A 14,917-nucleotide genomic window follows, 5' to 3' on the forward strand; every position below is an offset into this window, starting at 1 on the left:
TAAACAGGTTCCCTGTTCTGCTGCCTCCAGCTCAATCTATTTCTCTGGGCAGTTACCCCTGGAGGGAAATCAGGAGAGATTTCTTGGCACTGATCAGTCAGAGTGATGGGGAAGTGGAGGAGGAGGCAGTGGTTCTGCTTGGGATCTTGGGAAAGGAGATCAAATGTCCCTGCAGCAATGCAGAGCAAGCACTTGGTGGGGCATGTGGCCGGGCACTAGGCCTAGGAAGCTGCTGTACGAAGCTCTCACTTGCAAGCAGCCCCTGATCCTCTGCTATCCTAGATCATGAGAATGTTCTCATCTTCAGACTCATCTGGACCTTAGGGCTCAAAACAAAACAGAACAAAATCCACCTTCCCCCTACACCAAACAAACGAAAAAAACACATACCCCAAACAGAGAGATAGCTCAGGGTATAAGGCACTTGCCCTGCACACAGTTGACTCCAGTGTAGTCCCTGGCATCCCACATGGCCCCCTGAGATATGCCAGGAGTGACTCCTGAGTGAGTATAGAACCAGTAGGATATCTTGAACACTTTCAGGTATAGCCCCCAGAAACAAAGAAGCAAAACCAAAGCAACACTGCATTAAAACATGTAACTTTCAGCTGTGCATCATTACAAATACACATGTGTGACTGCTTTATGAAATGCACCATTACACTGAGGCCGAGCAGTTCTGCACTTGCTACTCACTTTGCTGGAACCCACGATATCAACATGCTGGCCTGGTTGTCCCTTTTCAATCAAGTCTCTTCCTGTTCTTCTCATAACTATAAGCCTCAGTTCATACTTTTTTCTTTTCTTTTCCTTTCTTTTCTTTTCATTACTGTACTTCTTTGAAATTGCCATCTTTGCTTTGTTTATTTCTTGTCTGCTATACAAATTGACAGGGATGCCATCAGTATGATGCATCTGATTTTCCAGCATGTGGAGCTGTGCTGGCATACAGTAGGTGTTCGACATGTGCAAGCGGGGCATGCCCCTTGGTGTAGTTTTCTTAGCAGAATGGACTGACAGCTCTTCTGACCTTGCTGAGGAGGGAGGGAAGCTTGGGAACTAAAGGATTTCCCCCAGTGCTGGAACTCTTTCCTTTCTCCACTAGCACCCAGCTTTCCAGGAAGACAAGGATCCCAAGGCCCAGGCAGCTCTGAGATCTTCTGGTTATTCCAGGATATGAGCTCAGCCCCATCAGACACCCTCACGATGCCTTAGGACACTGTTGCTTCGGTCAGCTTGCCAGAGAGTCAATGCGGCTTCCTGAACTGCGTCTGAGGGTCCAGGATCCATGGCCTGCAAATGAACAGTGATAACTAGCTGTGGTCCATCTTTTCATGGTTCAGGGGCCCGAGCCATGAAAGTGCAGAGGGGAGGGCGCTTGCCTGGCATGCAACCAATTTGGGTCGATTCTAGGTACCTCATGGTATTCTGAGCTCCACCAGAAGTGATCCCTGAGCACAGAGCCAGGTCCTGAGCATAGAAAGGTATGACCTCCCCCCCAATTCCTCCCCTACAATTTAATTTTAGCTTTTTTTTTTTTTTTTGGATCACACCCGGAGATGCACAGGGGTTACTCCTGGCTCTTCACTCAGGAATTACTCCTGGCGATGCTTGGGGGATCATATGGGATGCTGGGAACTGAACCTGGGTTGGCCACGTGTAAGGCAAATGCCCTACCCGCTGTGTTATTGCTCCAGCCCCAAATTTTAGCATTTTTATCTTCCATCTTTTCCCAATTTTATTGCTGAAAAGTTTCTTAAGGACTGTAAAGTACACAATTATCAGGTGAAATTTATCTCGACACTTGGAGAACCATTACCCAGAAGGAGATTTTTCAGCGTTGCTCCTTCACACTCCCTTGGCGAATAACATAACTTTGGTCCCTTTAGACGACTTCTCCTCTCTTTTGGAGAGCCATACTCTGTTTTCAAAGAGTTGCCTTCTAGCCTGACAGCATAAAGTAGCAGTGGGCAGAGCTCTGTGAACCAGCTCAGCATTGCGCGGTGCGCGGGCTGAAATGGGAGTGAATCCCTTCACCTCCTGCAACTCATTTAGGCCAGTTAACGTTGGCTTCCTCCTCCATAAAATGGAGAGAACAAACTATTCACAGGTTGAAAAGCATTTGTTAGGATGAGTAACAAATGGAAAGTGCCACGGGCAGTGCCCAGCGCACAGTTGGTGCTGTGATGTGTGTGTTGGGTAAATAGAACTTGATTCCTTCACTAGTCGGTCTATTAGCTATGTATTTCTCTTGCATTACTGGTTTTCTCTGCCATCTGTGAACTTCCTTACTCTTCCAAGGACTTCGGTTTAGGGATGAAGATGTGTGTCTGGTCAAAGACTTTTGAAGATGCCTGGAATTTTCTAGAATCAAATGCTGTGATTTTGCTTTTCTCTCTTTTTCTGTCATTGCCGAATACTGGTGGGGGAGGGGGGAAAGCGGGAAGGGATATTGACGGAAAACGGGTTATAATTTTTTTGTTTTTAGTGTGAGCCGTTTCCTGTAATAGAAGAAACATGTACGGACGGCCGAGGTCTCTGCTTGTCATTCATGTTTTACCGGATCTTCCATCCACCGACGGGGAAGCTCCAACTCTTAGCCTCATTCCGGAGGAGGCAAAAGACAGAAGTCCCGGACGTCGGGCGGTCCCTTTAAGGACCTGGAAAGGGTCTCCTGGTAGGTTTCGCCGGCAGGCCCCGCCCCGTCACGTGCCCGGACCGCCAATGGGAGGCGGCCGGCGCCTCTTGGCCGCCGTCACTTCCGGTTCTCTGTCATTCGCGAGCGAGCAGGCTGCGAGCGGGTCGGCTGCCTTCGCGGAGCGTGAGTGCGCGGAACCCCGCCCCCACCCCGCTCCCATCCCATCCCCCCCACCCCGGGCTGGCCGCGAGGCCCCCGGCCGCCGTGCACCCTTCCGCGCCGCCAGCCCCCTTCCCCGTCCCCAGCCTCCCCGCGGACCCCGATGGCCGGCCCAGCCCGCCTCCCCACGCGTGCCCCGGCCCCTGCGCGCCAGCCGCCGGTTGGCGAGAACGGCCTGGGGTGGGGGCGGTGGGCTGGGCGTGGGGGCCACCGGGACGCCCCCCCACCCTGGCACCCCGAGACCCTGTGGGTCGACCCGGGCCCGGGGAGGCGGCGCGTGCGGGGATCTGGACGTGCCGGAGGTGGCGCCGGGCTCCCCCGCTCCTGCTCCCCAGCTATGCTGGGTGTCAAGGGGGATGCTGGGGGAGGGGGAGGGCGGGCCAGGGGTGCGGTGGGGGGTCTGAGACTGGGGTTGGGGGAGGGAAGGGGACGCTTCGAGGGAAGAAAATGGCGCTGGGCGCTGCGCCCTCCCCCCCGCACCCGCACCCGCGCGGGCTCCACGCCGCCTCCCGCGCCCACCCCGGCCCGCCGCGTGCCTCCCCCACCCCGCCTCGTCCCGGGGCCGCCCCCCCCCCGCCGATGGGGAGGGGGCCCTTGCCCCGGCCCAGGTTTTTCTAGCCTCTTTGCTAGTTCACCTCCCTTCCCCAGCCCCCCACCCGGGGCCTGCATGGCAGCCGCGTCGGGCATCGAGGGAGGGTCCCTTGTCCCGGGGCGGGGAGGGGTCTGCCCTCACCCCCCGAGCGCATGGGGGGGCCCTTCGCAGGATCGACGGTCCAGCCCTGCCGCGTTCGTTTGGGCCTGTCGAAATGAAAGTTGTTTTTTTTTTAAATGGATTTGGGTGGGGGGACTCCCCCTCTCCCTTGCCCCGCCCCCACACGCTTGCAGCGGAGGGTTGGGGTGACCGTGGGCGGGTTCCGATCCCACCCGATCCCACCCGATCCGGGGCGGTGCGCCCCGCGCCGCTGCTGCTCGCAGAGGCCCCGCAGGCCCCGAGCGCCTGTAAAAGAACAGATGGTCCCTCTCCCCCCCACACCCCCCCTGGATGGCCCGGCGGTTTTCCAGGGAGAAAATTGCTCTGCGTGCGCTTTAATTGCCTTTAAAAAACGTTTCCTGGCGTTATTAGCGAGCATAAAAGGCAACCAAATGGATCCCGGGGAGGAGGTGGAGGAGGAGGTGGTGCAGAGCGCAGGCCGGCCCCCGGGGTCGGGCGCAAAACGTGGGGATGGACGGGGCCGTCCGCCACGGGGTCGGCCCTAAGGTCCCTCTCTGAAGTTGGTGGGGGGGGGGGGGACCGGGCGTGGTCCACTTTGACCTTGACCTCCTGTGCGGGTGGGGGCTCATTGGGACCCCTTGGGCATGCTGGTGCTGGAGCGCAGTTTGGAGAGGGAAAAAAAAAAATGAAGCCTTTGGCTCAGCTGACGTTCCCTGTTGTGTATGGGCATGGGGGCATCCAGAGGCGGAATAAGACCCAGCTGGACCTGGAGATGCCCCAGAGACTTGCGGGGTTTTCCATCCTCCCCAGTTCCAGGCGTGCCTGGGATAGAGGTACTAAGCATGCCTGGAAATGTGGGGGTTGGCTTCTAAGCAGACCCGTGCCTCTCTCAAATGCAGAGGCCTGGTCCTGAGTACCCAGGACGCTCCTCTCAGCATCTGCAGGAGCTTTGGGCCTCCGTGTGGGAGGGGCTTCGGGGAAATAGGCTGGGCGGGGAAGCGGGGGTTTAGTAGCCCTCTTGTGAGCACTGAACTGTGCCTCACGTGGTGACGCTGAATCCGCCCTTGGTATGTGGCTAGAGTGGCCGCAGAGCCGAGGCAGGTTGGGAAGCACAGGCAGAAGCCGGGACTCGGGGATGATTGTGGCAGCGTTAGGTGGAGCCGGGCTCGGTGGGTGAGGTGGAAGACGGAGGTGCCCTGAGGCGCAGAAGGCAGTGGTGACCCACAGCTGGCAGCCTTGTTGCCCGCTCCCCTGCCCATAAGCTTCCGTCTTGGTCCCCGGTGGCAGGAAAAGCCCCACTGGTCTGAGAAAGATAAGAGATGCCCAGCACTTTCATTCTTGCTGGGCACTTGTCATTTGGGTAGAGCGGAGACCTCAGACCTTCTGTGACTCTTCTTCAGGGTCAACACTGCGTGGAACTGGGTTTGGATTGGGGGGGCGGTGCAGCTGGAACACTTTGTAATTATTTACAGTGCTTTTTTTTTTTTTCTTCCCCTTTCAGAATGCCTAAGTCAAAGGAACTTGTTTCTTCAAGCTCTTCTGGCAGTGACTCTGACAGTGAAGTAGACAAAAAGGTGACTGAGCTGCCCCGAGCCATTGCAGTGATTCCCCTTACTGGCATCTCTGAAGGGCAGACAAGCAGAGGAGAACCTCCCTGGGAGGGCCTGCGATGGCCCCTGTACCCGTCCCACCAGTCTTCGGCAGAGGGATTTTAGGAATCCCGAAGCTTGCCGCAGAGCTCAGGCCATAAAGGGTCCCAGGATAAGAGCCTAGAATGAGGCCAGAGCAGCTGTTTGCCTGTGCTTAGAAATCTGCCTGCCCACAGAGACAGTGCCTGCTGGTGGTATCTGACACACATGGTCCCCAAGCACCTTGAGTAGTGACCCCCAGCATAGAACAATCAGGAACGAGCTATAAGCAATGTGGGGGGGGGGTGGCACCACCTGCCCCCAACCAATATCCCTAATGTGTTGTAGTTTGGTTGAATTACCTTCAACTCCTTGAATGCGGAATTCGATTTTGATATCACTGTATTTATCCAGCCTGCCAAGATATGTCTAAAATGTAGGCTTATTACCTTTTAAGTTAGATTATTAACTCTGGTCACCTCCCCATAGATTGATTCCCGGTATATTATAGGCATTTTGGAATTGCCAAGTCTGTGATAAATAGTCCCCCTTTTTTCCCCCCTGTGTGAAATGGTAGCTCTGCTGTAAGCAGTGCATTCTGCTTAACCAGGCACCTCGATGAGCGCTGTTCCTTCCAGGAAGGTCTTTGCTTGACCCTCTCCAAGTGAGCGGTACATCTCACCTTGGCTGATTTGATTGTGTCTTTGGGAGAACTCTGGAGGGGAATACAGACTATATAACCACCTGCACATTTGAAATGAGGCTTCACAGAGCCTACCGAGCAATACTTGAGAAGCAATTCTCCCTTCCACCCCCCGCCCACTTGTTTGTTTTTGACCATGTCTAGTGGTTCTGTGGGGATGTGATATCCAGCCATCAGAGCTGTCTTCCTGCCCTCTTCGAATTTTTAATTTGCCTGTGGTATAACATTTGAATAATTTTATTTAATACGTTTTTATTGAGCTGGACACTGATGTAAGGACTTGCTTTTGTTCATTTTTTGCCCCTTTTGAGTCATAGCCGGTGATGTTCAGGTGTTTCTCCTGGCTCTGCACTCAGGAATTACTCCTGGTGGTGCTCAGGGGGCCATATGCCATCTGGGATGCTGGGAATCGAACCCTGGTCGGCCTCTTGCAAAGCAAATACCCTGCCTGCTGTACTATCACCTCGGTCCCTGCTTTTATTGATCTGAGTTAGTTTTTGCTATTTGTCTCAGATAGTACTATTAGTCTCGTAAGCACTTAAAATAGCCTACTTACCCAGTGTCTATACACATCCACGTTATATTTTTCCCAAACTTCATCTAATGTAGTCTAGTATCATTAAAAATCTAAATGGGTTTTAAGGCGTATGACTGCCCTCTACTGTTAGGGTCAGAGACTACGGGTTTTCATAGACTTGGCTCTAAGAATGAGGTCATATGGAAACCATTTATAATTTGCTTTTATTTGTTTTGGGATTTGGGACCATACAGGACAGTGTGGGGTGGGAGTGAGGGGTTGCCAAACCTGGGCCTTCTGCATGCAAAGCATGTCCTGAAGCCCTTTGAGCAGTCTCCCAGGCCCCATAATGAAGGGTGCTTAAAGGGGTTTTGATTTTGAGTGCTAGTCCAACACATTGCTGTCTATATCCAGTAATAGTTTTTAATGAGAGTTCTTGAGTAGTTGACCTAGTACCCAGTACTAAGTATAAAACAGCTTGCTTAGCTTACTCATAAACTTTATAGGCCAATTGTGAGCTAATCATATCCTAGAAGTGGAAAGTTGGTATTGTTCTTAATTACTGTGTCCCGTTTGTAAAAATAACTGATTAGCGTTAGCAGACCTGTGGTTTCTGAAAGTTAATTCAAAGGTAGTCCTACCATTTTTTTTTTCTCCCAGAGAAATCTTAGGTGGGGTCCTGGTCTGTATGATCATTTTCTTAGAATAAAATCACTGAAGTATCTTTTGGGTTCCTTGAGAACACAGTTTGGAAACCCTTTCTTAGTGCTAGATTGGTTTTATTGTTCTTTGACAAGTGAAACTATGAAATATTTATGTTCTGTGTAGTGTTTAGATCTGTAATCATACAAAGTGGCCGATTCTTTACCTGAGGTGTGTGTGGGAATTACAGCCATTTGTTTCTCTTTCAAGTTGAAGAGGAAAAAGCAAGTTACTCCAGAAAAACCCGTGAAAAAGCAAAAGACTGGGGAAACTTCCCGTGCCCTGGCCTCGTCCAAGCAGAGCAGTAGCAGAGATGACAACATGTTCCAGGTGGGTGTCCTCTGTCTAGAGAGCTAGTCCAATTGGAGTCTGAGACGGTCCAGGTTCCACCATCCGGTAATGTTTAATGATCTTTTACATATGGTGTAATCCTCTTAAGGACACTCATGAAATGTAAGAGCACAGTAGAAAAACGGAAATTAGTTTATATGCTATTGTTGAAGTCGAAGAAATCTATGAGATTCGAACAGTGAGAATTTATCGCCAGGTTTATCGGCCCCATGGCTGAAGTGCCTACTTGCATGTGGTGAGAATGGGTTTGATTGATATGGTACCACTTGATACCTGGTATCAGTTGGCACTGGATCTCCTTTTTGCAGGGAGGCAGGAAGAGTCCCTAAGCACTGTTTCTCAGAGTTTCCCCCAAACTAAAAAATAAAGCAATATTAATTTAAAAGATAGAAATAGTATTTTTACAAACATGTTAAGGGGCCGGAGCGATTCTGCACTGGGTAGGTAGGGCACTTGCCTTGCGCACGGCTGACCCAGGTTCGCTCTCCAGTGTGCCATCTCTGACCACTACCCATCGTGATCCCTCCGTTCAGAGCCAGGAGTAAGTCCTGAGCACTGCTGCCTATGGCTCAAACACCCGCCAACCCCCCACCCCACCCCCCCGCAAAAAAAAAAAAAGTTGTCAAAAAGCAGTTGGGACGATTCGGCTGGTCCTGCGGAGGATGCAGCGGATGACCAGGAAGGGGGTGCCGGTTCCTGGAGTGGACTTACTGTGCGTGAGCAGGCAGTGGGGGGTAAAGAGCGAGCGAAAGGGGGGAGTTCGTTAGTGGGACTCCATGCAAACACTCCGGGCTGGTATTGCCCATCTCGGGTTTCCTGCTGCAGGGAGGTGTGTTGGCGGGTTGTGGAGCAGGCTAGTGCAGTTGTAGTTCGTCGGGTGGCGGACCTAAGTCTGTGTGTGAGGTAGGTGATGAGGGCCGTTCTCCCAAAGGAGACATGATGCCGGTGACTAACGGTGAGGTAGACCGGCCTGTACCCGCACTCCTCAACCTTCTTCCCCGCTGTGGAGCAGCACCTTTCTGTGTGCCGTGCCACGGACTAGCACTTACGATGAAGGGGGAGACTGGTGCTTTCCAACCTTCCCTACACACTGCCCCCTGCTCGGTGGCCCAGTGATTTGAAGAGTGCTGGACCGGGGGAATGAAGACCAGTTTTAAATGCCAGGCTGAAGGAATAAAGGTTAGTGACGATGAGAGAGAATTTTTTTTTTATTAGTGAAACACCATGAGGCGTAGACTTAACAAACTTTCATGCGTGGGTTTCAGTTATACAATGATTGAGTACCCGTTCCTTCACCAGTGCCCAGTCTCCACCGCCAATGAACCTAGTAGCCCTCCCACCCCCCCATCCCACCTCTGTGGCAGGGCGTTCCCTTTTGCTCTCTCTTTTCTTCAGGGTGCTGTGGTTTGCAATGGAGGTATTGAGTGGCCATCCTGTTCGGTCTGTAGCCTACTTTCAGCATGCATCTCACATCTCAAGCGAGTCCTCTAAACACCCTTTACTTGGTGTTCCCTTCTCTATCTGAACAGCCTTTTCCCCGAGCATCTGCTGCCGGCTTCCAAGCTGTGCAACAGACCTCCCGGTACTTATCTCAGCTCTTCTTGGGTGTTCCTCAAGGGAGGAAAATTTTAATGGCACATGTGGTCAGATTGGCTTTGGGGGCCTGATTGAAAGACTGAAAGAAGAAACCTCTGCCGGGTGACCCTGGGAAGCCCCTGAGGGAAACTCAACCGGCCCTCCTCCAAGGGGCCCCGGTGAGGACAAAAATTTTTTTTGATCAGAGTCTGGCAAACTCCCAGTGGCGTTTTCAATATGCCAAAAACCAGTAACAATGATGGGTCTCATTCTCCTGACCCTGAAAGAGCCTCGGATATGGCAGTTTCTAAAATCTCAGGGCTAGGACGAAGGAGACGTTACTGGTGCCTGCTCGAGAAGGAAATCTATGAACAACAGGATGACAGTGACAGTGAAATTTTTGATTGGAGTAACCTTTCACTAAATGTATCAAAGATGCATGAAAAAAAGACTGATCAGAAAAAATTCTTTCATTGGGATTTTAGTTCTGACTCGTAATTTAAGAACTAGGAGGATTGATCAGTAGAAACTATAAATCATATGTAAGGAAGTGTGAGGAAAGTGTCCTCTCTTTGGATGGGAAATTGATCGTGTATTATATTTCCAGGAGGACTTGAGACATTCTAGACAAGAATTGATGAGTCAGGTAGGCATGGTTTGTGGTTTCATGGAATTTATAGGCAAAAGATGGTACATAGGTAAGTTCCGTGATATAGAAACACAGGAGGTCAGGGTCACTGTCACTGTCCTCCCGTTGATCATCGATTTGCTCGAGCGGGCCCAGTAACGTCTCCATTGGAGACTTTGTTGTTACTGTGTCTGGCATATCGAATACTCTCGGTAGCTTGCGGGGCTCTCCGAGAGGGGCGGAGGAATCGAACTCGGGTAGGCCATGTTGGCTGCGTGCAAGGCAAACGCCCTACCGCTGTGGTCAGGGTAAGGGGACCAAATGTAGAAGAAGGAGTGTATTGTGCAGGACTAGGAGTTGTGCAGGAGTTACAGGCTCTTGAGAGAGAGACGCTTCTTGTTGTTTTGGGGTCACACCCAATAATGCCAAGTAGTTACTCCTGGCTTTGCACTCAGGAATTAACTCCTGGCTTGCTCGTGGTGGTGTGTGTGTGGGGGGTGGTCATACTGGATGCCAGGGAACAAATTGGGATCAGCTGCGTGCAAGGCAAATGCCTTACCTGCTATACTATCTCTCTGGCTTCACGTCTCCATTTTTACATCAGCAGAGTTTGTCAGGTCAGGGAGATAGTAAAGCAGATTGTCTTGCATGCAGCCAATTCGGATTCAATCCCTGGCACACCCCATATGGTCCTCTGAGTCTGCCAGGAGTGATCCCTGAGAGCAGAGGTAGAAGTAAACCCTGAGCATTGCCAGATGTGCCCCCCAAACAAACACTTGTAAAATAGCTCAGCCAGCATCTGGAGAGATAGTACAGTGGGTAGAGTGCTTGCCTTGCACGTGGCCAACCCAGATTCTATCCCTGTTATCCCACATGGTGCCCCGAACACCACCAGGAGTAACTCTGCGTGCAGAGCCAGGAGTCACCCCTGAGAATCTCAGGTTATGACCCCAAAGCAATCAGTAGCTTCAGTAGCTCAACCAACATGGAACAACATGGTCGTTTCTTAAAAATTTTAAAACAGAGGCCACGAATGTGGCTCGGCGGTAAAGCTTTTGCATTCATGAGGCCCTGCTTCCCTTGCCGGAATCACTCAAAAGAAGAAAAATTTATGTAGAACTGCCGACTCGGTGCAGTGCGCTGTGTACGGAGTCGCTTGCTATTAGTTCATACTGCTAGGTTTCTTTTGTAATAATTTCTAGTGGGAAAAGACCACTGAGCACAGGGTTGATCTTTCCCACCACTCGTCAGCATGGTGGTGTGGTGGTCACATTTCTGTGGAATCATAGAGTCCGTGTGTTGCTGTGGTTGGCTGGTTTCACCCAGCACAGTTTTTACAGCTTCCAGCTAGGTTGTCAAGTGCGATGGGATTTTCATTTTAGAAACTTAATTTTGGAGCTGGAGGCATAGAGCAAAAAGCAGAGAGCCGAATGCACGGCACACTACGTCCAGTCCCTGCTCGCTCAGCTTTGCCGGACCCAAGTAGTCTCTGCATCCCTAAGTATTGCTTGGGAGACCCCAGGAAAGAAGAAAAAAAGTACTGGAAAGGCACAACCGGGAGGTCAGGGTGGAACTATACTTTTGTAAAGCTAACCAGTATTCCACCGTTTATATACTAGATTCTGTGTGTCTGTCTACTGATGGACATGGGGGTTGCTGTTAGCACTCTGCTGCTTGGATATGTGTAAAGACCTTGCCTCTGCTCCCTGTTTTCCCCAAGGGTCTCCTGCACGGTGCCCAGCAGGTAATGCACAGGCTACCGGGTCTAGCAGTATTGGGGGGTCATTGGGGATACCCGTGTGGTGCCTGGGGATGGGATGGGCATCCATGCTGGGGATGGAACTTGGGGCTTGGTACACTCTTCAGCACCTTGAGACCTTGAGCTCTCTCCCTGCCCCCCAACTTGATTATCTTTCGATAATATTCCCAGAAGTGGGGGTGCCGGGTCATATAATACTGTTTGAGTGGTTCCAGAGTGGGACCAGGCCTCACATGTGCAAGTCTTGAGCACTGAGCCCCTGTTTTAAAATAATTTTAAAGGATCCGCATGTTGTTCCCTACTGATTGAGCTATTTTACAAATTATTTTAACGTGAAAATGATTGGTGGTATGATGTGCACTTTGATTGTTCTTGTAAGATGGCTTCTTTCTCACAGTGACACTTCCCCTTTCATTTCTTATTTGTAATTGAGAACAGTTTTCCCTGGCAGCGTGTAAGGAGCATGCAGAACTTGAGACGCACACCTGCATGTCAGTGTTGAAGCGGACACCTTCTGTTTATTTTGCAGATTGGGAAAATGCGGTACGTGAGTGTTCGGGACTTCAAAGGCAAAGTCCTCATTGACATTAGAGAATATTGGATGGATACAGAAGGTGAAATGAAGCCTGGACGGAAAGGTGAGCTGTTTGCTTTGATGCATTTGGCCCTAGTTTTGGGATAAGTGGAAAATGATCTGAGTATCCTGTCTTATATAAAGTTGCAGTGCTGTGTGTAGTACATCGGCACGGAGGCCCCTCCTTCTTTTGGCCCCCTCTGCATGCTTCCTGGATACGCAGTTCCTTCAGGCGGATCCCTGTGTAAAGCTGTCGGGGTCAAACTCAGCTAAAAGCCATACCCCTAATGTCATTCCAATTACCTGCTGATTCACTTAAGTGTACCTTTAAAAAAGCAGACTTCATTGATTCTGAAGTGATAAGCACTGACTGGGAAATTGGAAAATCTTGTTTTTAATCTGTACTTGAGTTTGTCTCAAGGAAATTTTTTTTTCTTTTTGGAGGGAGGAGGTGGTGTTGGTTCACTCATGGCAGTGCTCAGGCTGTTCTGTCTACGCTGGTCTGGCAATAAAGTGAGGATCATGCATTTTTTGATTTCTCAGCATATCAAAGTTATACTATACCATGCCTGCTATTTATACTTACAATAAAATAATTACAACAATTATAATACTCTATTTTTGCTATACTATTGTCTGTTAAATGACACTAGTGTTATATCTAAAAACCACGAACCTGTTGTCTGACATGACATGAGCACATCCTCTCATAAATAAGGGTTCAGTGGACTTCTTAAAAACACCAGTTAGGGGCTGGAGTGATAGTACAGCGGGGAGGGTTGTTTACCTTGCATGAGGCCGACCCAGGTTCAATCCCTGGCATCCCCTACCACCACCAGGTGTAATTCCTGAGTGCAGAGCCAGGAGTATCCCCTAAGCATTGCTGGGTGTGACCCCCAAAAAAAAACCAAAACAAAACCAAAAACCAAACCCCCCCCCAAAAAAAAAACCCCAATTAGAAAATCTTCGATTTGCTTAAAAAAAAAAATTACAACAAAAAGCCCAACCTCAACAGGGAAGCCCAGCAGTACGAGAGGTACACCCCTGTTGGGTTGCTCTCTGCGCCTCCTTCATTTCTTCTGCCCTCTGCACGTCCCTTGGAAAGTCTCTGCTTGCCTCCTTCAGGCTAGCTTTGGATTTATTAAACTGTTTCCTCAAAGCCGTGGATGTTTTCTTGTTCAAGGTTGGTCATTCAGGTTGTTCCAGTGCCAGATTTTCAATTCCTGCAAACTCTTAATTTGATTAGCTTTAAGACCTTTCCTCGGTATTGTCTTGTTACATTCTCCTTTCCGCTTCATGGCCTACTAGCAGTTTTCTGAGAAAACGCTTCTAATTTTGGTACATATTTCGCTGCATATATGGTTCTGGAGTTAGAGCATTCAGAGTTTTACCTACAGAATACTCCTCTTCGAGCTTATCATCTCTTACATAGAAAAGCTGTATCTTCAGCTGACGTTTTAAATACTGTGCCTAGAGATTGCTAAGTGTTAAAAATCAGGATAGCTTATTTAATCACTGACGACCCTTTGAAATTAAGGTACCTTTAACCGATTTAGAGGAAGGGCCTTTTCCCTCCTGAGGTATTTAGTGATACTGAAACTGGTGGAGTTTAAACTCTGACAGCTTGACTTCAGAATGTACTTTTAACCAGAGCATCTGTATTTAGTCTAAATAGCTAAATATCGACCAAGTCTTGGGGATTTTTTTCAAAGTAAAATGAATACTTCTAGAAGAAATTGCCTGTCATACACCAGAGTTCCAGTGGAAATTTTGAGCAAATATTAAACAGAACTTCCTGTCTTTGGCCTGGCCTCTTAGCTCTGTTACTAAGCATGATTTTTTATTTGAAGACACATTTATTTTTGCATTTTTCAGACTGTCTGCCACATCCCATGCTGTGCCACATTTTTCTTTTTCTTACCATTATATTCCTGAAATTCTTCTGAAATCTTTCCATTCTGTAGTTAACTACAACTTTCTCTTTGCCATGTGTGATGTGTCCAGTGAGACTTCAGTTTGGTTATGTTTGTACTGAGTGTCTATAGGAAGTAATTTAGAAAATAACAAGATTGCTTCTAGTATGTTTGAAGTATCAGGTAAGTATCAAATAAGGAAATAAGGTTTTTGTGTTATGTTACAACCCACCTGGAAAATCCATATTGCGGGGTTTTAATAAAAAGTAGCAGTGATTTTTTTTCTTTTTTTTTTTTTTACACGAATCTGTGTCTGTTTGGGGGTACAATGTTTCTGTACCACAACCAACACCAAAGAATAAGCATGATTTTAAACTTTGGATTTTTCACTGTTTCCCTAGGAATTTCTTTAAATCCTGAGCAGTGGAGCCAGCTGAAGGAACAGATTGCCGACATTGACGATGCAGTAAGGAAACTGTAACCCCAGAGCCATACAGCGCCTGTACTGTTCTAGTTGTTTTGATCTGTCTTTCTACATTGGCTTTTGTTTTCTAAATGTTGTTTTCCAAGCGATTGTATATTTGGATTGCAGAATAATTTGTAAGATGAAGACTTTTTTTTTTAACGTACATTATTAAAATGTTCTGAGTGAAGCCCACTGTCACCTTTTTTAAGGAGGATGGCTTTGTGTCCACCATGTAGTGTAAAATAAAATCACGTCACACAATCTTAACTGCTGTGGCCTTTTTTGATCAGAAAAGTTGGTACTTAAGGCCCAAAGTTACAGTGTATAGATCTTTTCATTTCAACTCAACTTTGGTGTTTTCAAAGGATTTGCATTGTATTGAATTTAAAAAACACTTGTGAAATTCGTAGTTGATCAGGTTTTTTTTCCAGCCAGACGTCTACATGTGTCTTATTTTATCTTGCCCCTGTTTCCCTTGACGCCATTTTCCCATAGTAACTTCCCCGATGTTTTGTTTTCAGTTCACATTTTG

At 48.9% G+C, this 14,917-nt stretch overlaps 1 protein-coding gene across 1 annotated transcript; it reads left to right on the top strand.

Moving 5' to 3' along the window:
- The first annotated feature begins 2,737 nt into the window (after positions 1–2,737).
- Positions 2,738–14,646, top strand: SUB1 (SUB1 regulator of transcription). Its single transcript, XM_056112087.1, has 5 exons — positions 2,738–2,821; positions 5,071–5,143; positions 7,330–7,449; positions 11,962–12,070; positions 14,321–14,646. Exons 2-5 carry the CDS (start codon positions 5,072–5,074, stop codon positions 14,398–14,400), a joined length of 381 nt encoding a protein of 126 aa, XP_055968062.1. The 5' UTR covers positions 2,738–2,821; position 5,071; the 3' UTR covers positions 14,401–14,646.
- The last annotated feature ends 271 nt before the right edge of the window (positions 14,647–14,917 follow it).

Source organism: Sorex fumeus, unplaced genomic scaffold (assembly GCF_029834395.1).
Source record: "Sorex fumeus unplaced genomic scaffold, SorFum_2.1 ptg000015l, whole genome shotgun sequence".
Lineage (NCBI taxonomy): Eukaryota > Metazoa > Chordata > Mammalia > Eulipotyphla > Soricidae > Sorex > Sorex fumeus.

What these genes read in the sequence shown, in the direction of transcription:
- SUB1 (XM_056112087.1), top strand. Translation starts at nt 5,072, where the DNA reads ATGCCTAAGTCAAAGGAACTTGTTTCTTCAAGCTCTTCTGGCAGTGAC. An exon ending in GAGATGACAACATGTTCCAG is followed by an intron (nt 7,450 to 11,961) that starts GTGGGTGTCCTC and finishes TTTATTTTGCAG; the next exon opens with ATTGGGAAAATGCGGTACGT. An exon ending in AATGAAGCCTGGACGGAAAG is followed by an intron (nt 12,071 to 14,320) that starts GTGAGCTGTTTG and finishes CTGTTTCCCTAG; the next exon opens with GAATTTCTTTAAATCCTGAG.